This window comes from Carassius auratus, unplaced genomic scaffold (genome assembly GCF_003368295.1).
Source record: "Carassius auratus strain Wakin unplaced genomic scaffold, ASM336829v1 scaf_tig00026425, whole genome shotgun sequence".
NCBI lineage: Eukaryota > Metazoa > Chordata > Actinopteri > Cypriniformes > Cyprinidae > Carassius > Carassius auratus.
The window spans coordinates 4,491-27,456 of NW_020525514.1; the positions used below are offsets into that span (position 1 = coordinate 4,491).

General features: G+C 36.0%; 3 protein-coding genes across 3 annotated transcripts; 2 read left to right on the forward strand and 1 right to left on the reverse strand.

Moving 5' to 3' along the window:
• Positions 1-3,902: 3,902 nt before the first annotated feature.
• Positions 3,903-7,662, forward strand: LOC113078693 (C-C motif chemokine 25-like). Its single transcript, XM_026251027.1, has 5 exons — positions 3,903-4,006; positions 4,556-4,637; positions 5,365-5,482; positions 5,797-5,908; positions 6,464-7,662. Exons 2-5 carry the CDS (start codon positions 4,574-4,576, stop codon positions 6,476-6,478), a joined length of 309 nt encoding a protein of 102 aa, XP_026106812.1. The 5' UTR covers positions 3,903-4,006; positions 4,556-4,573; the 3' UTR covers positions 6,479-7,662.
• Positions 7,663-10,989: 3,327 nt separating this feature from the next.
• LOC113078691 (uncharacterized) lies at positions 10,990-15,034 on the forward strand. The gene is made up of 7 exons (XM_026251025.1): positions 10,990-11,416; positions 12,375-13,075; positions 13,253-13,298; positions 13,589-13,680; positions 14,115-14,225; positions 14,370-14,646; positions 14,754-15,034. Exons 1-7 carry the CDS (start codon positions 11,384-11,386, stop codon positions 14,958-14,960), a joined length of 1,467 nt encoding a protein of 488 aa, XP_026106810.1. The 5' UTR covers positions 10,990-11,383; the 3' UTR covers positions 14,961-15,034.
• On the reverse strand, positions 14,723-21,982 carry LOC113078690 (uncharacterized). The gene is made up of 15 exons (XM_026251024.1): positions 21,932-21,982; positions 21,323-21,516; positions 21,022-21,232; positions 20,437-20,512; positions 19,828-20,102; positions 19,010-19,162; positions 18,634-18,713; positions 18,439-18,516; positions 18,157-18,362; positions 17,218-17,320; positions 16,952-17,114; positions 16,717-16,814; positions 16,136-16,289; positions 15,837-15,963; positions 14,723-15,625 (listed from the first exon to the last, which is right to left on the reverse strand). The coding sequence occupies exons 1-15, from the start codon at positions 21,962-21,964 to the stop codon at positions 15,333-15,335; spliced, it is 2,244 nt and encodes a 747-aa protein (XP_026106809.1). The 5' UTR covers positions 21,965-21,982; the 3' UTR covers positions 14,723-15,332.
• Positions 21,983-22,966: the final 984 nt, after the last annotated feature.

A 22,966-nucleotide genomic window follows, 5' to 3' on the forward strand; every position in this document is an offset into this window, starting at 1 on the left:
ATTTATTTAGAATAATATAATAGAAAAAAAGTTTATGTTTCATATTTTCTCTTGTTTATGCACTAAATGAACTCAAATAAAACAAAGATTTACTTATGTTCACCTGTTAAGGCTGCATTTGTTTGCTTAAAACTACAGTAATTTTTATAAATATTATTACAATTTAAATTAACCATTTTCTATATGACTATATTGTAAAATGTAATTTATTTCTGTGATGCGCAGCTGTATTTTCAGCATCATTCCTCCAGTCTTGTGTCACATGATCTTCAGAAATCATAAAAATATGATGATTTGCTGCTCAAGAAATATTTCTGATTATTATCAAACAATGTTGACAATGGTTATCCTGCTTCACTTTTTTTTTTTTTTTTTTCAGGATTCTTTTATGGACGGAAAGTTCAAGCGAACAGCATTTGTCTGAAATAGCAATCTTTTTTAACATCACAAAAGTCAATTTTTTTTTATCAGTTTAATGCCTAATTTCTTAGAAAATAACTGCATTTAGTTTTCAGTCTTTTCATTAAAACCATAATTCCATAAAGTCCATAAATAACACTTAAAAATGAAAGAAACAGAAGCGGGTGCATCCTGTGAGAAACACACAAAAGAAATCTCTGTCCAAAGCAAACTGATTCAGCTCTTGCTACGGCTCAGTGGACTCCCTGAGGAAAAAGAGACATAAACAGTGACCCACGCTATCACATGGCCACTTACACATCCCACATTCCCACATCAAGCTCTGGCATCTCAACACCACTCTCAAATGGAAACAAGGGGCCAAAGGAGCAACACATTTAACACATGGTTTAATGTTCTGGTGACAGAAGAGTTTGAAATATGATGCAAAACGCTGTCAGAACATGATACAACCTGAGATAGAGAACAGCTTGGGAAATAAATGCCCCTGTTCGTCCTTTTGACTTTTTCTAATCATATGGAGTCCCTGATGTTTTTAGGTTTGTAATAGTTTTAGTTATTTTTGGTTCTATGCGGGCCTTCAACATACTTTATGTATTTATTGTTTTAATATGTACGTAAATTTTTTTTCTTTACATAATAGCTGACAATACTTAATTGATCATCAAAAAATATGTGTGATTTAGAAACATTGATGTTCCAGTATTTAAACTGTGAAGCATACTTTAATATGTGACTTATGTGTAATATGTGAATGGGTGCCGTCAGAATAAGAACTGATAAAATCATCACAATAATCCACACACTCCAGTCCATCAGTCAACATCTGGAGAAGAAGAAAGCTGAAGAAAAAATAATAATTACTTCAAAAATTGCTTTAAAAACCTTTAAAATAAAATGAGACTATTACCATTCCAGCGTTTACAATGGTGAAGGTTTCCAAACTTTAGCTCGCGACTTTCAAGCGCAAAGATTCACAGCACTGTCTCCTCATCACTTCTCCTTGCAGGCTGCATGTAAAATAATAATGTATAAATAAATAACTAAAAATAAAAAACGCGGTTCTATGAAATCAGAATTCGAATTCTACCTCGGTGACGCAAGAAGTTGCGATGGCGTCATTCTGTACTGGAGCATTACGGAGGAAGATAACATCATACAGAAAGGTAAAAGGGCATTTACTGACATAATATTATACGTGTAACATGAAAAATACCGTATTATAGTACTGTGTAGTTCGATTCACAATGACTCTTATGATTTGATTCTCTTGATGAATCGTTCAAAAGACTCACAAGCTCAGGAGTCAAATCACTCTAATGAATCTTTCTGACGAATCGTTTAAAGGGATCTTATGATGCAATTTCAAGTTTTCCCTTTTCTCTGGAGTGTTATAAGCTGTTCGTGAATAGATAAGATCCCTAAAGTTGCAAAGACTAAAGTCTCAAACCCAAAGAGATCATCTTAATAAAAGTTTAGACTGGTCCGTTCCCTCCTAAAACACTGCACACCATGTTTTGGAGGCGCTTTTCCGTTGTGAAAGCTGGAAATCAAAAAGAGACACATAATTGGAGACTAAGACTAATGCAGAACAGTTCAACCCAAATATTCAGATGTGTGCTGCACATTTTATGGAGGACTAACATCTCTGTCACATGCTTTAGGCATTCGGCCAATCACAATGCACTCGACAGCTGGCCAATCAGAGCACACCTTGCTTTTCAGAGCGGTGAGCTTTGTAAAAATCTATGCATTTCAGAAAGGCAGGGCATAGAGGAGAAACAATAATGTACAGTATGTGGGAAACAATGTGTTTTTTGAACCTTTAACCGTATAAATACAAAATAATGTTCTCTTTAGGAGCGTCATATTACCCCTATAAAAAATGTACTTGAATCCATCAGAGCGGCGGATGAATCAACATGACTCATATAGATAAAAAGACTCAAGTGCAGGTTCAGTGTCTTTGTATCAATACTGCAATATATCCATGAGGATTATCTTCTCTTACTTGCACTGTTACAAAAAAAGCAATCATATTTCCACAGTCATGTCTTTGTTCTCCTCGTTATCATCAGTTTGATGGTTTATCATAAGAGTTATACAACAAAAAGTCAACTGAAAGGGAATAAATAGTATTCCTTGTTATCATTAAGTGTTTTTTATTTCACTAAAAGTGCTTAATATAGTGTAATAATATATAATATTTCTGGTAATCTTTTACCTGTAAAAGTAATACAGATAATCGATTTCATCGTAAAAGCAGATCAAGTAGTCTGATTTATAAAGGTGTATAATTAGCACATGCTTTGAATTTCAGTGCATGCAACTTTTTCATGTTCCTGTACAAATTAAACAGCAACCTGACAATCAGAAAGTAAATTGTCACTTATTAAGATGCTGTGCTAAAAGGTTAAGGAAACTTCATGATCTGCTATAGATATACATCAAGCTCTATGCTATAACATCTGTGCTTTTAAGCTGAAGTGTTGATATTTGATGCACTTTCTCCTGTCACTCTTTTTTTTTTTTTTGCAAAATGGTATTAAGTCTCACTCAACACAAGTCAAGTTTAAACAGCTCTGTGTTTGGCTTACATTTCTTAGATCGCTGCAAGGCGCAAATTTGTGCCATAATTGTGTTTCCTGGCAAGAACTGAATGATCTTCAGCAAATATGCATGAATTAGGAAGCTTGTTGCAATATGCAAGCCAAACAAAAAAAATCTTTAATATGTTGCTTATAGGAAAATATATTTTTTTTTTATGAATTATAGTAGTTTTTGGCCTGTGCTTATACATCATAATCATGTCATGGTTTAAGTTTGTCGCGTAAACCCAAAACAGCTACTGAATATTTTGGCATTCACTTCCTAATGATTAATGCTGTGTGCAACTATTGTTACTGTTACAGCACATTTTCACGAATAATGACAGATTATCTGATCCTCACACAAGGCTTGATGATTTACACTTTTCCATTTTCCTGTACTTTTTATTCTTTTTGGAAACAAAATGGTTTTTCAATGTTGTAAATTAAATAAAACTTATTTTAATATGTTTTACACTTTTAAAACTTCATGTTTATTTCAATGTGTTATTTACTATTTGTAAATTTGCTAGCAATTTTTCCAGTGGAAATTTTCTGTGCATGATAACTTGATCATTTTTAATCAAAATCCAATGCAGTGCATGGTTTATTTACATGTTACATATATGCATTTAGCAGATGATATTATCCAAAGCAGCTTGGCTGTTAATTGCAATAATTTCAATGAGAAACAAAGTCATATACATCTTGGATGGCCTTTCAGCAATTTGTGAATGAATATTTAAACTAATAGGTTGGTTAGCCGCATCAGAATCAAAGGGAATACATCTAAAATCCTGATAGACAAATCAGTTTTTTTGTTTTTTTATTTAACCAACCATGAAAGTTGATCTCATAGTGTCCCATCATTTCCTTGTGAGGGACGTGGCTTGGTCTGGCTCAGATATCAGGGTTGGGCCCGTTATAAATCAATGCAGCTGGGAACGTGCACAGAATCCTGGTAATGAGAAGAAACTACACTTTTCTATACAAGCAAGGTGAGCAGACTAATATAAAATACTCTGATGTTTAACAGCAATCTTTTAAAGATCTAAACTCTTTTATGATGGAAATCTATAAAATTTTTGTTTTCTCTTTGAAATGCTGATCATCACCTGTTGGGTTTCTGAGTAAATCTGAAATTATTGCAGTTTTACTGCATGCATTGGAGTGACCGGAAAAAAAACTGTAACACAGGTCAATATTCATTGATGATTTACTCAAGATTACTGTGATTACTGTTTTGTCTTCTTTTCATAAAATGTGTAGGTTTTCGCTTTTTTGCTTGTTTTTTTTTTCTGCAATGATGGAATTATGTTTTTACAATATCTGTCATAATTTTAACTGGGTTTTTTTGACAACACAAAGAACTTTCTTATGACGTCCAAAGGTCAAGGCTGGAGAAATGAGGATAAGTATGCTGGAAAACGCATCTTTGATGTTGATAAGGTTTATGGAGGCTCTCATAAGAGCATGTATTGCGTGGGCATGTGATTGTGAGTCTATCTGGTGAAGCAGTTTATGATTTTCAGACTCATTTTTTACAGAAGAGACACTGGGAAATCATGCGGTTCAGCATCCTCTTCTTCATCATCCTCCTGGGATTCATCTACCTCACACTGGCACAAGGTAAAAACCACATGTGATGACTGATACAAATCATCTTTTACAGGGAAAACACTTCTTCGAAGTTCAGAACAACAACAACTGAATACATTTTTAAATTTCAAAATCAAATTGTCAGGATGTATTTTGCCTGTTCAAATTAATCCTAAAGGGAAAAAACTAATTGATATATTTTCAATTGTGCAGCAATGTTAAATTGCATCATTTTAAAATCACACATGCAATGTCAAGTTAACAGTTTTTGTCATATCCATACCTTGTTTGTTGCATGTTATGTATTTTTAAATTATATTTAATTATGCTATTTATATAATATTATTATTAAAGTATTTTTTATAGCATGTGTCATAAGGGATTTTTGAGTGATTTTATTCATATTGCATATAGCAGAGTGTGACCTTCTGAAACAGTAATGGACTGATTATATTACTTCCATTTATCCTCATCTGTTTTGTAAAAAAAAATATAATAAAAGTACTGATGACGGTGTGTCCACCTCACCATGTTCCTCTAATAGTAAATGTTCTGTAAAAGTAATTTTAGAGGTTACTAAACATTTTATGTTATCTGCAATGTATTTATGTACTTTGAATAGTTATTGAGTTTCAGTTCTCTTTTTTTATTAGACAAATTCATTAAATCATAGCATGCAAAAAACCCTGACGTTATGATTTATTGATGCAAAAACGCGTTTTTAATGTGATTGATGTGTATGTCTGTCTATCTGTAGGCTCGTATGAGGACTGCTGTCTGCAGTATGTCAGGAATATTAAACCGTCCATGAAAAACAGACTGATCAGCTACAGAAAACAACAGATGGACGGAGGCTGCAACATCCCAGCTATTGTGTAAGCAACATTATTATTAAATAAAAGTACAGATTTTTTGCATCACCAAGGGTGCCAGTAATTCTGTGCACAGCTGTATATGTAAGACTGTATGTTTTAGGTATATATATTATAATAATCTGGTTGGGATTAAATAAAATATTAAGACTTCTTTGAATCGTGAGTGGCACTCGGAGAGACATGTGTGGCACAAAGTGAAGCCATAAAATGCACTGCACTGTAGTGAACCACAGAAGAGAAATCTGTCTTTTATATGTGACTGTCTGTTTTAAAGCTCATAGTTAATGATGTTTAATGTAATCATCTCTCCGCAGCTTTACCCTGAAACGTGGCCGTATGATTTGCACCGACCCTAGGCAAAAATGGGTGCATGAACTCATGCGGAGGGTGGACACAATGACAGGCGGCTCATTTATGAAGAGGAAGGTGCGAACATTTTGAAATGTATCTAAAATGCAAAAAAATTGTTTTGTTTGTTTAAGCATTTGTAATCACCTATGGACTTAAATACTTCTGTAGTCTGGTTTATTATCATTAATTAAAATCTTTACTCAAAATAAAATAAGCATTAACTAAAACAGTTCTTTCTGGTCCTCAAATCTGATTGACTGAGAGCCTTTTTCCAGCCGTGCGATATTCTAGTGATATTCTAGAGTTTTTTTTTTTTTTGGAGTCAGCAGTAAAGACTTTTAAATTGAAAGAGAGTGAAACTTTTATATTGAAAGAGGAATAATTTTATTAAAAAAAATAAAAATAAAAATAACAAAATGACAAAAACCTTAACTTTAATAATTACAGATCTAATTCAGAATATTAGTAGATCAGATACCGCCTTCAGTATGACAAATAAATCTTATTTTAATGTATTTAAATGTACTAAAACAAATATGAGATATTTATAAAAAAAATAATTTAGTCAAAAGACATTATTGGAAATGTAAATCTGTTATTAAATCACCTCATTTTTTCTTTGATGTACAGAATCTAAGGGGTTAAACACACCAGTGGCAGCCGAGAGAGGACCAGAGGGAAACCAGCCCGGGTGTCTCGGCCAATCACGTTCTTTCTTTGAGATCTGGCTCTCCAAGCGCACATTTCATTATGGATCGTGACTTTCCGGTGTATGTGGTATATCAGGTGGCATTTCCTGTTTCCAGACTTTTGTTGCTTCACTGACGGACTGCTGCTTAAATGCTCAGAATGGGAGATGGCCATTTATTTTCATTTTCCACGTGCTGCCGTTGCCTTCTGTTATAAAACCTTGTGAGCCGTCTGCATAGAAAGCCCAGAAGCGTACTTGGTTTTAGCGCATGCGCACTGTCGAACACGCAGCATTTATTTAATAATGTGCGCGAACGTGAAACCTTGACGCATGCGCACTACAAAGATTCATCCTTGTCCAGTATACTACATTAGCCTTCATTTAAACTACATTAGCTGGTACTTCTCTGTATCTAATAAAATGTATATTTAAATTCCTTCTGCTCATATAGCAATGCCTGAAATGCTGCTTGAACATACTGACTTTATAGGCAGCTCACTAGGTTTTGGAATAGAGCTCATGTGTACAGCATCACCTTGAGGGTCATATATTAAGCTACTGTATTATGAACTTTCACTTTGCACACTTTGATTTACTGCTTTTGCCCAACAGTATGTGTAATAAAAAGTCAGTGTGATCGAAAATGTTATTAGTTGTAATTGTGGGTGGGAAGTTTTGCAAGAAATGCAGATAATCCTTCTATTTCCTTATGAGTTAATTATACTACTGACACACCGACAAATTACTTTTGAGTTTTGTATGATATTATAATGCATTGTAAATTATGATTTGTTATTTTGGTTAATGCATTAAGCTTTAGGAGTGATTACTTTATAGTTATTGATAGAATGAATATTCGTAGATCTCGTTTATATTCGTGAATCTCAAGTTCTGCATATTTCATTTTATATATTTGGTAGAGTATTTTTTATTTCTTTTTTATTTAAGTGGAACTACTGTTAATGTTCACACTTAATCCAGTTAGAATGCATCTTTATAAAGGCTATGACGCCATGTGTTTTTTGGTTTGGCTGTTTTGAAACTGGGTCATAAGCTCTTTGGGTTCCAGACGTTGTAAAATATTCTTTACACTGCAGATATTTTCTCATATATCATAAATAAAATGGTTTGAAAATAACTTGATTTATCCTTTTTTACGTGATGCATGTATGTATTTATGAAGTATGCTATTCCTATAATCCCTATCAGACAATAAGACACAAATAAATCAATAATTGTCATACTGGAAGTATAGAGATATATAAAAAATGTAGATCAGTTGATTTTAGAAGAATTTGATGAGAAATATTTGAGTTCATGACTTCATTGTCTTGCATTTACTTTTTGAGACACACGACTGTAGTAGACTAATCCATTCCAGACTTTATTTAATATCAAATCGTTTTCATTGCTTTGTAACCTGCTTTCACTTTCCCATTAAACAAAGACTTGTTGTTGCGCAAGAAAACTGTATCAATAAAAAGCTAGTGATTTATAGCCTATGGCTCTTGTGAAACAGAGCGAGGCTGTTAAATTTACTTTCTAAAGGTCAGCGTTTACATGAAAGTACTGTGGAGTTATCAGATAGTGCTTTGTTATTTACCTCAACTGATTGTTTAAATAATGTTTCCTAAGTTGCATTGAAAGAAATGGTCTTTTAGACGTAAAAGTACAATGTAGCACAGTATTGCACCCAAAGGTCCTACCATGGTAAATCTCCGAAAACATAATGCATTGCTGTTGTTTTCTTAGTGAAGGACATGTTAAACTCTACAATGCAAGCATCACTATCTTTTCATGGCTAATGGGGAACACTTTAGACACGCTGTCTGAATATCCGGCTGTCCTGCGGGTTCCAGCATGCTGCTGTAATCCTGGAGTTCTCATTTCACGCGTAACGTGTGAAGTCCCACTTTTGCACCTTTACGGCATTTTTCCTTCTCTTCACTGCTGGTGGTGAAGGAGGAAAAGGCATGTCAGCTCAGATAGCATCTCAGCGAGATGTGCCTTCAGAAATTGGCTTCCTTCGTGATAAATTGTTTCCAGTTGCTACAGTTCATTCTGGCCTCGAGGCAAAAATATCCTGCAGCCAGGTTGGGTTTCTACTTCAAATGCGAAAAATGAGAGGTGGAGGCCATAAAAACATCATATACCCTGGTAATGATGTGACTGAGGAAAATATTTCTCTTTATCTTACTTTTTATCTTTTCCTGTTTGAGGAGCATAAAGCTTGAGGACTGAAGCATTACACACGAGTAAATCTTCAACATTTAGTTGTTTTAGTACTTTTTTGTAGTTCAGTTCACAAACAAATGATAAATTGGTTTATTTTAGTTAATTAACATCGGTAGGCATAATTCTTTTTAGTGAATTAAACCAGCCACTTATCCAAAGGCTGCAAGCCAAAAATATGTATAATTAGAAAGAAATCTGCAATAATAATAATGTAATAAATGTCAGGATTACATGCAGGGGCGGATCTAGAAAAATATTGAGGTTGGAGCCGGTTCGCGAATCATTTGAGTCAGTTTGGGAGTTCGGAGCGGCTTCGCGGATCATTTGAATCAGTTCGAGAGTTTGGAGCGGGTTCGCGAATCATTTGAGTCAGTTCGGGAGTTCAAAGCGGGTTCGCGAATCATTTGAATCAGTTCGAGAGTTCGGAGCGGCTTCGCGGATCATTTGAATCAATTCGAAAGTTCGGAGCGGGTTCGCGAATCATTTGAGTCAGTTCGAGAGTTCGGAGCGGCTTCGCGGATCATTTGAATCAGTTCGAGAGTTCGGAGCGGGTTCGCGAATCATTTGAGTCAGTTCGGGAGTTCAAAGCGGGTTCGCGAATCATTTGAGTCAGTTCGGGAGTTCAAAGCGGGTTCGCGAATCATTTGAATCAGTTCGAGAGTTCGGAGCGGCTTCGCGGATCATTTGAATCAGTTCGAGAGTTCGGAGCGGGTTCGCGAATCATTTGAGTCAGTTTGGGAGTTCGGAGCGGCTTCGCGGATCATTTGAATCAGTTCGAGAGTTTGGAGCGGGTTCGCGAATCATTTGAGTCAGTTCGGGAGTTCAAAGCGGGTTCGCGAATCATTTGAATCAGTTCGAGAGTTCGGAGCGGCTTCGCGGATCATTTGAATCAATTCGAAAGTTCGGAGCGGGTTCGCGAATCATTTGAGTCAGTTCGAGAGTTCGGAGCGGCTTCGCGGATCATTTGAATCAGTTCGAGAGTTCGGAGCGGGTTCGCGAATCATTTGAGTCAGTTCGGGAGTTCAAAGCGGGTTCGCGAATCATTTGAGTCAGTTCGGGAGTTCAAAGCGGGTTCGCGAATCATTTGAATCAGTTCGAGAGTTCGGAGCGGCTTCGCGGATCATTTGAATCAGTTCGGGAGTTCAAAGCGGGTTCGCGAATCATTTGAGTCAGTTCGGGAGTTCAAAGCGGGTTCGCGAATCATTTGAGTCAGTTTGGGGATCGCAAATCATTTGAATCAGTTCGGGAGTTTGGAGCGGGTTCAGGAATCACAAAAGATTTGCGCTCGTAAATCTTCAAATTGGCCATAACCTTTAATTCGTTGCTGCCGACTGGGTCGGCAGAAGGGGTGGCAAGGCTTTCTTTGAGGGTGGCATTTGTAGTACTACTGTACTACTGTAGTTCTTCTAAAGTAGGCCATCCTGCCCAACCCTACAGGTGATCGGGCCTCAGGTGAATATTATCTCCAGGGATTAATGCATAAAAACAAATTCAGGTGCACAATGAGCTCATCCTTTCAGAGCTACTAGTGCAAAAATATTAGGAAAGCAAACAGCATCCAAATATGTGGGTCAGGTTATATATTGAGGCCACAAATGTAAAAACAACATGCATGGCTCATTTTGCCTATAAGGAACCATGCATATCCATACTTTCCCATTGTGTATTTAATCCAAGACTGTTATTGTTGCTCTTCGAGAACGCTTGCATAGCTTAGAGGAATTAGATTCCTCTTCAAAGAAGTTTTATTTAAGGCGACTGAATCCCAAACATGTTGGAGCTCAGCTTTAACATGCAGGAATTCACAAGCACACTTTACCTCATGTCAGCTATGAGGAGTAGAAGTAGTCTCTGAAGCTGAGTAAACATTTTGGAGGAAAAAATCCAAGTACGGTACTTTCTAAACATCTTATTGAAGCTTTAACATGCATTTTTGTAGCTCAATCAGGTGCAAGGTCATAGGTTCGATTCCCAAGGTATGCACGAACTGATAAAATGCATGTAAGCTGCTGTGGAAATGCATAAATGTCATTGCATTTAAGGCATAAATTTAATCAGTTCATGCACTTCCAATGGGAATCAAACCTCTGTATGGAGTCAAATTAATATCACATATATGTGCACAATTATAAAGTTTTGCAAAAGAAAAAAAAGTTTTGCAAAGGAAAAAAAAGTTTTGCAAAAGAAAAAAAGTCTTGAGCAAAAAAAAAAAAAAAAGTCTCGCAAACAAAAATAAAGATCGCAAGATAAAAATAAAGTCTTGAGCAAAAAAAAAAAAATTTTGCAAACAGAAATAAAGAATTGCAAAAAATAAATGACAGTTGTAAAAGAAGCTAATGAACTGTGATTCTATTTTATCTCTGCAACACATATTTTTCATGCTCACTCCTACTAATTCATTTGCAAAGCTCCATTTATTTTGCGTTTCAGTCAAGCGTGAGCTCGCGATACCGTTTTCCCTTTGCGCTTCACTTTTCTGTGCGTTTCACTTCATGGCACTGTTTTGACGTGGGGGTGGAGTCAAGAAACTGGGGCGTGTTCAGCGGGCCTGGACACGCCCCCACCCCCCGCGAAGCTACGTCATTATCTGGAGACGTAGATTCGCAACAGGTTCGAAAGTCAACATGGCAGAGTGCAGGCCCGCGGGTGGATTCCAGGTATGTAAAGTTGATTGTTTCCTTTTATTTCACTGTCATTACAATGTGTGCTGTTTTGTAAACTACATGCGATTACTATCAGTCGAGTGTTTGAAATAACTTAATTTTGTGATCTGATGTGCGGTTTTTGTCCCATAACGAGGCAGATAATATATTCTATACGGTAATAAAGGCTATGTCCATTAGCACTGGATTATATATATACTTTATTGTTTAGAAAATACCAGAGATATCTTAAAGAAAACAGCTAAACCTTATATTGTTGGATATTTAAATAAATAGCCAGATCGCCCAATAAATTATGCCAACAGGTGGAGACAAGTGACTTAAACGGAGATTCGATCAAAAAACATTGATTGATTCAGGAATGAAAAAAAAAAAGTAAAGTCTTTATGAGCAAGTCATGAGGTTATCAATCATTTGTTTAATTTTTTTAACCAATTCGTTGAATATTGTATTCTATAAATGGACTGCAGCATTTAAAAAAAAAAAAAAAAAAAAACTTCAGTAAATTACATGTTTTGTTTAGTTGTCTTTTTTCAGAATTATGGTGGAAGAATAGTGATATCTATTTTAAAAATAAAATATTGATACAATATAGTTAATATAAATCTGAAAAATAATACTTAATTCTGAAGAAATTTGTGAACTACATTTGCTCAAGAACGTTTTTAGTTTTAGCATTTTGAGTTTATTCAATATACTGTTTGATACTTAGATAAGTAACTATTTCTAAATCAGTGAATCTACAAATATTGTTTTGAAGTCTGATGATGCAAATTGTAATCTGTGGCCCTTCGCATTTTAGTTTAAATGTGGCCTGCTTGGCCTCTGAATTTGAGTACCGCTGACTTTAGCTAGTCTTTTTCATATTCTATGTGTACTCAAAAAATATCATGCAAAGTCTTATGAAATGTATACAAAACACTAAATAACTAATTGAGTTGTTGTTTTGTAGGTCAGTGGGCAAAATGATGACACCAGGGTTGAATTGGGGCGTATGGTGATGGAGAGACTCCTCTCCAAACTGCAGTATGCATTGAGTCGGCAGCCACTTGACTTGGATTACTGGCAATTTATTTGCAGTCATGAACTTATTTTCATCACATCCATTCTTAATCAAATTACTTTCCCACATGAAGTACTTAATGAACTATCCAACTTAAAAAATACAGTGGAGAGGCAAATTGAAAACAACTGTGCACCCATAACTGCCCTAGAAGTGCAATATGGAATGAAGGGACCTCCAAAGTTTCTTATTTCTAGAGAATATCTCCAGAATCTTGTGAGCATGCAGCTGTCTATTCCCTGCATTGCTCAGCTTCTTGGTGTGTCAACCAGTACTATTAATCGCCGTCTCAATGAGTATGGTATTTCTATAAGAGATACATACACAACGATAACAGATGAGGAACTTGACAACCTTGTCAGCTCAGTAAAGGCTGAAAGTCCACATCTTGGCCACAGAATGATGAAAGGACGGTTGCAAGCTCTGGGTCACCGTTTGCCATGGACAAGGGTGTGGGATTCCATGCATAGAGTGGACTCTGCTGGAATACTTTCAAGAATGACGCAGCTGAGATGTGTCATCAGAAGAACTTATTCCGTCCAGGGCCCACTCCATCTTGTTCACATAGACACCAATCACAAGCTCATAAGGTCAAATCATATTCTGTCCTACATTTATCCATTAATACACACACACACATATATGTGTGTATATAAACATGTATATAAATATGTATGTATGTGTGTATATATATATATATATATATATATATATATATATATATATATATATATATATATATATATAAACATATAATATTTTTCCAGATATGGGCTTGTGATATTTGGTGCCATTGATGGGTACTCCAGGAAGGTGTGTGTGTATATATATATATATATATATATATATATATATATAATTAATATATATAATTAAATTGATGTAATACATAAATTGATGTAATACATAAATCAAGGGTGCAGAACTCAGTTCCTGGAAGGCCACAGCCCTGCAGAATTTAGCTTAAACTGTAATCAAGTAATTTTAGCTTATTTTAAACTGTGTTGGAGCAGGGTTGGAAATAAACTCTGCAGGGCTGTGACCCACCAGGAACTGATTTCTGCAGCCCTGACATAAATATAACATTTGATCATTTACCTCAGATCATGTACCTTGGAGCTGCTACAGATAACAAAGCATCAACTGCCTTTGGATTTTTCCATCAGTCAGTGGAGAGAAATGGATTTCCGTTAAGGTAAAACAGTTTGTACTTTCCAGCATTTTTTGTTTGAATAGATCAGTGCTTTTCAAACCTGTCCTACGGACCTCCCTCCTCCCACTGCACAATCTGGGATGATTCCCCCATCAGACACACCCAATTCAGGTATTGCAGTCTCTATTAATGAGTTGAATCAGGTGTGTCTGGTGGGAGAGGAGGTTTGTGAAACACTTTATTACAAAGATATAATTTTTTTGTCCATCTTGTGTAAAAATAGTAAAAAGGGGAAAAAAAATCCAGACAGACAAATAGAACATTTATGAGGGTGAATTTTCACCATATTTCGATATATTTCTGAAAAAAAGTTTAAAAGCATATAAACATGCCATACATTAAAGGGGCATTGATTTTACTTTTAGACTGTTCTTTTCTAAAACAGCTTTGCTCTTTTTAATTACTTCTGCATTTAGAGTTCGAGGAGACCAAGGAGTAGAAAATGTGGAGATCGCTAGATGCATGTTTTCTGTGCGAGGCTGCGGAAGGGGAAGTTTCATGTCAGGAAAAAGTGTGCATAACCAGCGGTAAGCATCAAGATTAATTAAATATTCATACCCCGAGCTAAACATATGAACAATCTATTTGTAAGGATAACTGTGTACTCAACTTTTATGCAATGAGGTGCTGTTAATCAAATGATTACACACTGTTTTGTCTGTATTTCTCAGTATTGAACGCCTTTGGCGCGACATATGGATGGCTGTAACCAACATCTTCTATGATGTTTTACACACTCTCGAGGAGGAAGGGTTACTAGATCCATCCAACAGCCTCCACATGTTTTGTTGCCATTATGTGTTTCTGCCGCGCCTCCAGGCCAGCCTTGATTCCTTTACTTGTGGATGGAATAACCATCCTCTCCGCACAGAGGGCAATCGAAGCCCCAACCAAATGTGGGAAATCGGGCTGATTCAAAACCCAGTCCCAGATCCTCCAGAATCTGAGGTATTGACTATAATTTGACTGCCAGAACATGCATTTACTTTTTAACCTAATGTATTACAGCAATAAAAATACATTGTCCATAAACTGTAACTTTTTATTTTTCACAGAATTCTCAAGATGAAGACTCTGACTGGGACATGACCAGAATCCCTGACCAGCCATCTATAGGAATTGTAGTTCCTCCAGTAGATTACACATTAACTGAGGAACTGAATGCCCAGCTGCAAGCTGTTGTTGACCCAGCCTCACAATCTCAAAACTTTGGCAGGGACAAATATTTAGCAGCATTACATTTTGTGATCCTTCATTCTTAAATGAGTGAAATGTTTACAATGTATTCCCAACATATTCAGAACAAAACTAGATATAGTACAAAATGAAACTTTTGATAAACTAAAAATATTGTTTTGAAGGTTTTCTTCCTACAGTAAACAAAAGTATTAACAGTAATATTTAACTATTAATTGCAAGATTCTAAAATCACTGTATATACAGAGCATGTATTTTCTATGGAATCAGAATAAAAAGTAAACAAATGAAATTTGATTAACAAAAAACACTTTGCCTGTTATTTTCTGGTGTTAGAATTACAATAAGAACATGTAATACCATATAGCAGTATTCTATGCCCTGAACATGGAGCAATGCAACTACATTTAATACAGCATTTTATGCTACTCTCAAATTTACACTCTGTTAAATCCAAAATCAGAGTTGATAGCCTGAAGCATGACTTCCTTGAATGAACTGTAGTTGTCCATGTGTGCTACAGGAAAAGTAATTTTTCTGGCACAGGCACTTACAACTGGGTAGCAGATTCGGTGTGCAGGCATCCTCTGATGACAATCATGATCAAAATGCAAAGCAATTTTGAATTCTTGACGCTCTGACATGAGAAGTGGCTTGTGTCCCTGGCCAGTAAGCCATTGCATTACACGGGGGACAGTTAAGGGCAGGGTGTCTCCGTCAGGGATATCATCTGCAAGCAAAAGAGAATGTCATCTTAACCAAAAGTGATTCTACAATATAGCTCACCATAAACATTTTCCGTTAAATCACAAAAAACCAAGCGGCAGCGTAAAAAGTTTGTATGACAGATGCTCACTGTAATGCAATATTAATTTTTAGACAACATTTGTCTTTTCTTAAAGCATCTACACTACATTAGAAACTTGAAGTTAATGTCATACCAGCACTTTCAATTTCCTGAAGGAAATCCTGAAGGAAATTGACAATAGCCATTTCACGTGCTTCTCGCATTGTTCCCTTCTCTGATAGCTTAGGCAGAATCTTCTGCATTATAAAATCAGCATCAGCCTGCAGGATAACAACAAATATGCATTTTCAGGCACTGAGAAAACAATTGCTAAAAATTCTTATGACTTGTATTTTATATCTCAATTTTTATGTTCAAAAAAAGAAAAAAAAAAGTGTCCATATTCAATAAGAATAAATCTCGAAAAATGGATAAAATTACTATGAATGATACCTCATTGTCATCGTCAACTGCAGTGGGGACGAAGAAATGTTGACACAATCCACAATGGTCTTGCAGGATGTCCACAAAATTGTACACTTGAAGACCTTTTCTGAGTTGCTTCAGCAAAGGGATCAAACGCAGGGTTGCATGCAGTACAATAGATCTGAAATACACATACATTTTTAAGAAAGCCTGTTATGATATACACTCATCACCCACAAAATGTAGTTTTTTTCGGCTCCACTGTTATCTATCATCATAAATCCATTGAGATCAGCATTCTAGAAATACTGAAAACACCACATCAGGCACCAACAATCATGACATTACACAGTACTGTGTACTTAACAGTTTTAGAGTAAACTACAAACCCATCAAGCATTGCAGATTATATTACTGAATTAAAACCTAAGGAAAAAATGTAACTATTCAATCACATTTGTTGTTATATCTGTAGAAACAATGTATTTTAAGTGTGTTGCAATATATGTACCCACAATTAAAAGAGCCTGCAAGTGTTAATGTAAGGTTGTTGTGCCCTGTTTGCTGACATAAGCCCATGTGTGGTCTGATACATTTTTTTTTCTTACCTTATTATAGCCTCTTTGTTGTCTGGTTTAATCAGACCAGTATAACCACAACTAATGATATCATTGGTCCAAGCAGAAAGATCAGTCTCTTCTTCCACCTGATATGATGAAATTCATTCATTCATTCATTTATATTTATATTTTTATATTTATACATATACATACAAATATATTTAAATACAAATGGGTGTTGTGCAGGCTAAGTAATAAATTTATAAGTATTTTTTTTTACTACCTTTTGAATCAATTCAAAAAGTTCAGCATCATCCACATCATCTTTAGTGAGATTCGCTTCATCCAGATCTCCTGCTGAGAGATAATCAAAGCACCACTGTCTCAAGAAACGGGGGGCTGGTCCACCCTGAGCAAGGCTAACTGTAAAAACTTCTCCTGCAGTCCTGAAAGAGAAAGCACAAACATACAGAAAGATCAAGCCTGTTAAAACATAAATAACATGTAAACACAACAGGTAGTATAACTAAAATAAAATAAATTGCTAACCTGAAATATCCCTTTTCCAGATCACTTAAGGAGTAGATGGGGCTCTTTCCACTCTGGTGTCCTTGATGCTCAAAGAGGCGTTTCTCAATCTCACCAATCAAATCTATAAATGCATGTACACATTTTGTAGGAACTACATGTTAAGAAAAAAGCATTTTATTCATTTCAATACAATTTAGATCCAATCTAATTTCTAAGTGAGCAATGTTCCCATAATGGATTTATAATGGAGCACAAACAGACACTAAGTAACCACAAACGGAAAACAGTGCGATGCTGATTCTTGAATGGTCATTGCTTAGTTTGTTACAATCTTGAATTTGTACAACCACTGAGGAAAAACACTTTGTTGTTGTTGTTTAATTTTGACATTTGTTAAAGTTTGTTTATTTTCAGGTGGTTTCCTTGTTCTCCTCCTCCAGTTCTCACTTCCATAATGTGAAGTGTTACAGTGGTGCAACCTCACAGCCCAGTCACACTATCTTCCTCATCACACAATTTTTATAGATTCCCAGTTTTCTTATACTCTATCCCTAAAGGCCACCTCCATGCCCACATCTTACCCTTACAATTGAGTGTAGCCAATGGTGAGAAGAAAGCAATTCTGGGATGTGGGTTGCTGATGTTTTGGTAAAACAGATGGACCAACACAGGCAGGTGGGTTTAATGTTTTTGATGATTGTGTATTGTATAGCTTTAATACGCACAATCATTTTTTGGGAACCTATAAATGAAGTAAAAATAAATACAAGCTATTAACAGCTTGTGTTTTTTAGTTAAGTTATATGACAAGAATAATGTAAAATAAACGGATTAGGGTTACAGCAAGAACAGTGAAAATCCTTACAAGTCCATATCTAGTCCCAAAAAAATTATGCAATTTCTAATTTTTAAAACCATTTCATGAATACTAAATTAATAATAGAGAAACTGACTTGCCTGTAAGAAATTCCTTTCTAATGGCACCTGAATCAACACCTGCTTCCCCCAAAAATGTTACACGCAAAGTGTTGCCAGGGGTCCCCTTCTTTTGCCGCTGCCACTGTACCATTGCTCTTTGAAAGAAGTCTGTGCGAGACACACAGATCTTGAAATCTTTGCTGTTATCCACCCTACTTGCCAACAACTTCAGTACATCATCTGGACTGTGAAAAGAAAAACAGATTAGTCAAATAGTAAATTCTTAAGTGTGTTTACCTGTACTGATTAAAAATACTCTACCACTGGATGTCTGGGCTTTGGTTGTGGTGTTCAGGTGAGCCAGATGTTGGACTACTCCCATCAAATGACTGTAATACACTAAGAATTTCACCAAAGGTTATATTCTAGTTCTCACTACACTAAACTTGTTTTTACTCAGTAACCTCAGATCAAATGGTTGGCAAAGAAATATTTTTAAAAATCATAAAATATTACCTATCGCCACATATACTTGCATGGATGAGCAACTGTCTTTGAGTAAATATTTCTAAACATATGGGACACTGTCCTTCTTCCTACAACATCAAGAAAAGACAAATTATATAAAATATGACATGGCAAGTGAACAGATTCATAAGGGAAAAAACATGTTTATATGAGCATGAGTATGTCTGTAATCCACATCCCAAGATCAATGCAAGTTACTTGGACTCTACAATTGTATAAGCAAAATTTAGCTTAATTTTCATCTGGATATTACACCTTCACAGAAAATCAGCAAACCATTTTAAAAATAATTACACCAACTACACTGGTACTTAAGCACATCTCAATTTACAGCACAACATTTCACAATTCATATTCATATCACCTCATAACTTGTGGTGGGTGCAGGAGAACAGGTTTGCAGAGGAGTGGTGGGCGTAGGGCTAAAAGTAGGGTTTGGGGTGGCAGTGGTCTCAGTACTGGCTGTCACAGCAACAATTTTTACTTCATCATCATCATCATTATCAGCACCAGTAATCTGAAATACCAAAACTGGGTATATGTGCAGCCTAATATCAAAATTCATTGAAATGTAGACAGTTACACTTGTGTGCTATTGTTTACCAGACATGGACTTGGAATCTGTTTCATAAAACAAGTTTATCAAATAAGACATGTTTACATTTACATTTAATCATTTGTGACAGTTTATTTCAGTTAGTCTGACTCATTGTCACTTGATTTGGTTCAAAATAAGTCAGACTAACTCAAATAAACTGGACTATTTGATAAACCTGTTTTATGAAACAGCCCCCAGGAGGGTTGGTGTCCTGCAGAGTTTAACTCCAACCTTGAATAAACAAACCTGAACAAGCTAATCAAGCTCATACAAGGTATACTTGAAACTTCTAGGCAGGTGTGTTGAGGCAAGTTGGAGCTAAACGCTGCAGGACAACGGCCCTCCAGGATCAAGTTAGGTGACCCCTGGTTTAAATCTGTGGTTCCCAAACCTGTCCTGGAGGCCCCCTGCTGCCCTGCACCTTCTGTATGTCTCCCTTATCTAACACACCTGATTCAACTCATCAGCTTTTTAGTAGAGACTGCAAGAACTAAATTGGGTGTTTGATTAGGGAGACATACAAAATGTGCAGGGCAGGGGGGCCTCCAGGACAGGTTTGGGAAGCACTGGAATAAACAACATACCTCATTATCATCAGCTGATTGTGTGCCACCACAGGACTTGACATGCATGTATAAAACTGGTAATGGCATGGTTGTTTGACATGTCCGACACTCCACCTTTGGCATCTTGACAAACTCCTCTGCTGAGAATGGAAGTGGATCAAGACACAACTCATCTTGAAGAGGGACCATGTAGAGTGCTGTTTTTCCACTGGTTGTTGCCATTTTGATAAGGCTGCCAGTGTAGCCCTCTGAGTCTGGAGGGACAACAGTAAGTCTTCTCCTTCCACTGCCACCTGCCAATTCAAATATAGATTACAACACATCAAACCATATTGGGCCTCTACAGTATAATTAGGCTTTTTTCTGTTGAAGCTAAAAAAAAAATTATCAGTAATGACCAGTGCCCGAGTTTAACCCATATTGTATTATCACTTCCTTGTGCAATACTATAAAAGAATAACTTCTAAGAGGGTATGTATACATGTGAAGGCTTTGGGATGCCAAGAGAATGTGCAGTTGTAACCCTGTGTAAGACCACTCAAATATGACTTGTACAATTTGCACTAAAACAGTTGTGTTTTAGCTCTTCACATGCTTGTGTCTGCTCTGGTATTTAATATAGTCCACCTGGTGCCTTATATAGCAGCCACCCTCCAGCGAGTGATCTCATTTTGGGAAATTCAGCTTCAAGTAGCTTGCATAACTACAGAAAACATGAAACAGAACAAGGGTTTGCAAACAAGAGCACAAATTTTAAAGCACACAGTAATGGTAATGTAAATACATATGAAATATGATTATGAAATATTAATTGTGATTATTTCAGACAATTAGTCATTCCATACCCCAAATTCTTAACCCTGGGCCACTCATAAACAATGGAAATCAGGGTTTGCACTGTATATTCACAGAACATCTATTAATACTACTGCTAGCTTGTCAATGACTGTAATTAAAAAAATACAGCTTGTTGTGATCACAAAAAGAGGTTAGTAACTGCATATCAATGGAACAGCTCATCTATGGAAATGCTGCATTTTACTTTTCTTTTCACTTTTCCCCAGATATGCTCGACTTTCCGTAAGCAATTAAGAAAGCAGGCACTGAGCTTTACTCGACTGTTTAACAACTTGTTGGGGTTGGGTGACCTTACATCGACATGGCCACAAAGTTGTACAAATGATTTGCAATAGTACTAAAGACTGTACTTACTTCAGAATGGTTCATGTTCGACGAAACTGTGATGGTACGTTTTCCCAGTCCTGCCTGGAGTAACTCCAGTTCATCGGAAGGAGAGGGTGAGGTTTCAGTGATTTTGTTTAAAAGACAAATATTAATTGTAAATGGCTTCCATGCTGTTGCTTTAGATTGTATTGGTGTGTTTGCAGTTTTCTTCTTCTTCTTAAACATTCCAGGAAATGCTCTATAATACAATAAGAGTGTTAATTAATGTTAAGAGTGCAAAAGAAAGACAGATAGAACAGTTTAATCATTAGGTGAGGGTGCTGATAACCTGGTCATATCTTGATCTATTCTTGATGAACAAACAGCAGGTGAAGGCTGTTGCTGCTGCTGACCCTGAGCTGGTTGATTAAAAGCAGGAGAAGGCTGCTGCTGACCCTGACCTGGCTGTATCTGACCCAGGCTTTGGGTCAGAATGTTAATTAAATTTTGTGCTGCTGCAGTAACATCTTGGTTCTCTCTCTGCTAAACGTTTAATGGCAAAATAATTATATTAGATTACCAAAATCATCGTACATTAACAGTGGGCATAAACTTGACAGCTGTCTAAACGCTAATTATGAAAAAAGGTATGCATTTGAAATCAGTTTACTTTTTTTTATCCATTTACAGTCTGCTTGAAGAGATACAATATAACATTTTACGTACATTGTAGTATAAGAATATCGTAATCAATTAAAGTAAATGACAATCCATTAACAGTATAAAACCGTACTAACTAGCAGATGCTAACTTTTTACAACACATTCACGTGCGCGAGTAAATGATCTCTAACTTCTTAAACTTTGGCAAACGATGTTAATAATAATCACATGTAGTTTACAAAACAGCACACATTTTAATGACAGTGAAATAAAAGGAAACAATCAACTTTACATACCTGGAATCCACCCGCGGGCCTGCGCTCTGCCATGTTGACTTTCGAACCTGTTGCGAATCTACGTCTCCAGATAATGACGTAGCTTCGCGGGGGTGGGGGCGTGTCCAGGCCCGCTGAACACGCCCCAGTTTCTTGACTCCACCCCCACGTCAAAACAGTGCCATGAAGTGAAACGCACAGAAAAGTGAAGCGCAAAGGGAAAACGGTATCGCGAGCTCACGCTTGACTGAAACGCAAAATAAATGGAGCTTTGCAAATGAATTAGTAGGAGTGAGCATGAAAAATATGTGTTGCAGAGATAAAATAGAATCACAGTTCATTAGCTTCTTTTACAACTGTCATTTATTTTTTGCAATTCTTTATTTCTGTTTGCAAAATTTTTTTTTTTTGCTCAAGACTTTATTTTTATCTTGCGATCTTTATTTTTGTTTGCGAGACTTTTTTTTTTTTTTTTGCTCAAGACTTTTTTTCTTTTGCAAAACTTTTTTTTCTTTTGCAAAACTTTATAATTGTGCACATATATGTGATATTAATTTGACTCCATACCTCTGACCTTGCCATTGATAGTTGATGATACCGTTGCTTATGATGCATGAACTTGGCCACTTACTGTAGAGTCATTAATACATTTTTGAAATATATTGCTTCAGTTGATGTATTTTCTGATATGATTGTGCTTTGTTATCGGGAAGTAGCACTGGACTTTCGTTTTACATGAAATGAGAATTCCATCAGCAAACAGAAAGAATAAAATTATTACAAAAAAATTAATAAAAAAGTAAGATGCACAGACTTTTGATTAATCGAAATGAATCATCTAGACATTTTAACACATATAAATGTAGCATTTTAACACGTTAAAAATATTTGCTGTTAGAAAACAAAGTACCCGGGAAACTCCAAGACATGGTTACAATCTCACTGCCAAAAATGTGCTGTGCTAAAACATGATAAAAGCAGTTTTTGGGGGGGAATTGTTGGTTAAGATTAAGACAAGATGTATAATCCTCTGATAGGAAAATCTTTTAATTTTAT

Coding starts and splice junctions, on each gene's coding strand:
- LOC113078693 (XM_026251027.1), top strand. CDS start 4,574: ATGCGGTTCAGCATCCTCTTCTTCATCATCCTCCTGGGATTCATCTAC. Junction 4,638..5,364: donor CTACCTCACACTGGCACAAG/GTAAAAACCACA, acceptor GTCTATCTGTAG/GCTCGTATGAGGACTGCTGT. Junction 5,483..5,796: donor TGCAACATCCCAGCTATTGT/GTAAGCAACATT, acceptor ATCTCTCCGCAG/CTTTACCCTGAAACGTGGCC.
- LOC113078691 (XM_026251025.1), top strand. CDS start 11,384: ATGGCAGAGTGCAGGCCCGCGGGTGGATTCCAG. Junction 13,681..14,114: donor AGAAATGGATTTCCGTTAAG/GTAAAACAGTTT, acceptor TTCTGCATTTAG/AGTTCGAGGAGACCAAGGAG. Junction 14,647..14,753: donor CAGATCCTCCAGAATCTGAG/GTATTGACTATA, acceptor TATTTTTCACAG/AATTCTCAAGATGAAGACTC.
- LOC113078690 (XM_026251024.1), bottom strand. CDS start 21,964: ATGGCAGAGCGCAGGCCCGCGGGTGGATTCCAG. Junction 21,517..21,931: donor GGCCCGCGGGTGGATTCCAG/GTATGTAAAGTT, acceptor TTAAACGTTTAG/CAGAGAGAGAACCAAGATGT. Junction 21,233..21,322: donor ATAGATCAAGATATGACCAG/GTTATCAGCACC, acceptor ATTGTATTATAG/AGCATTTCCTGGAATGTTTA.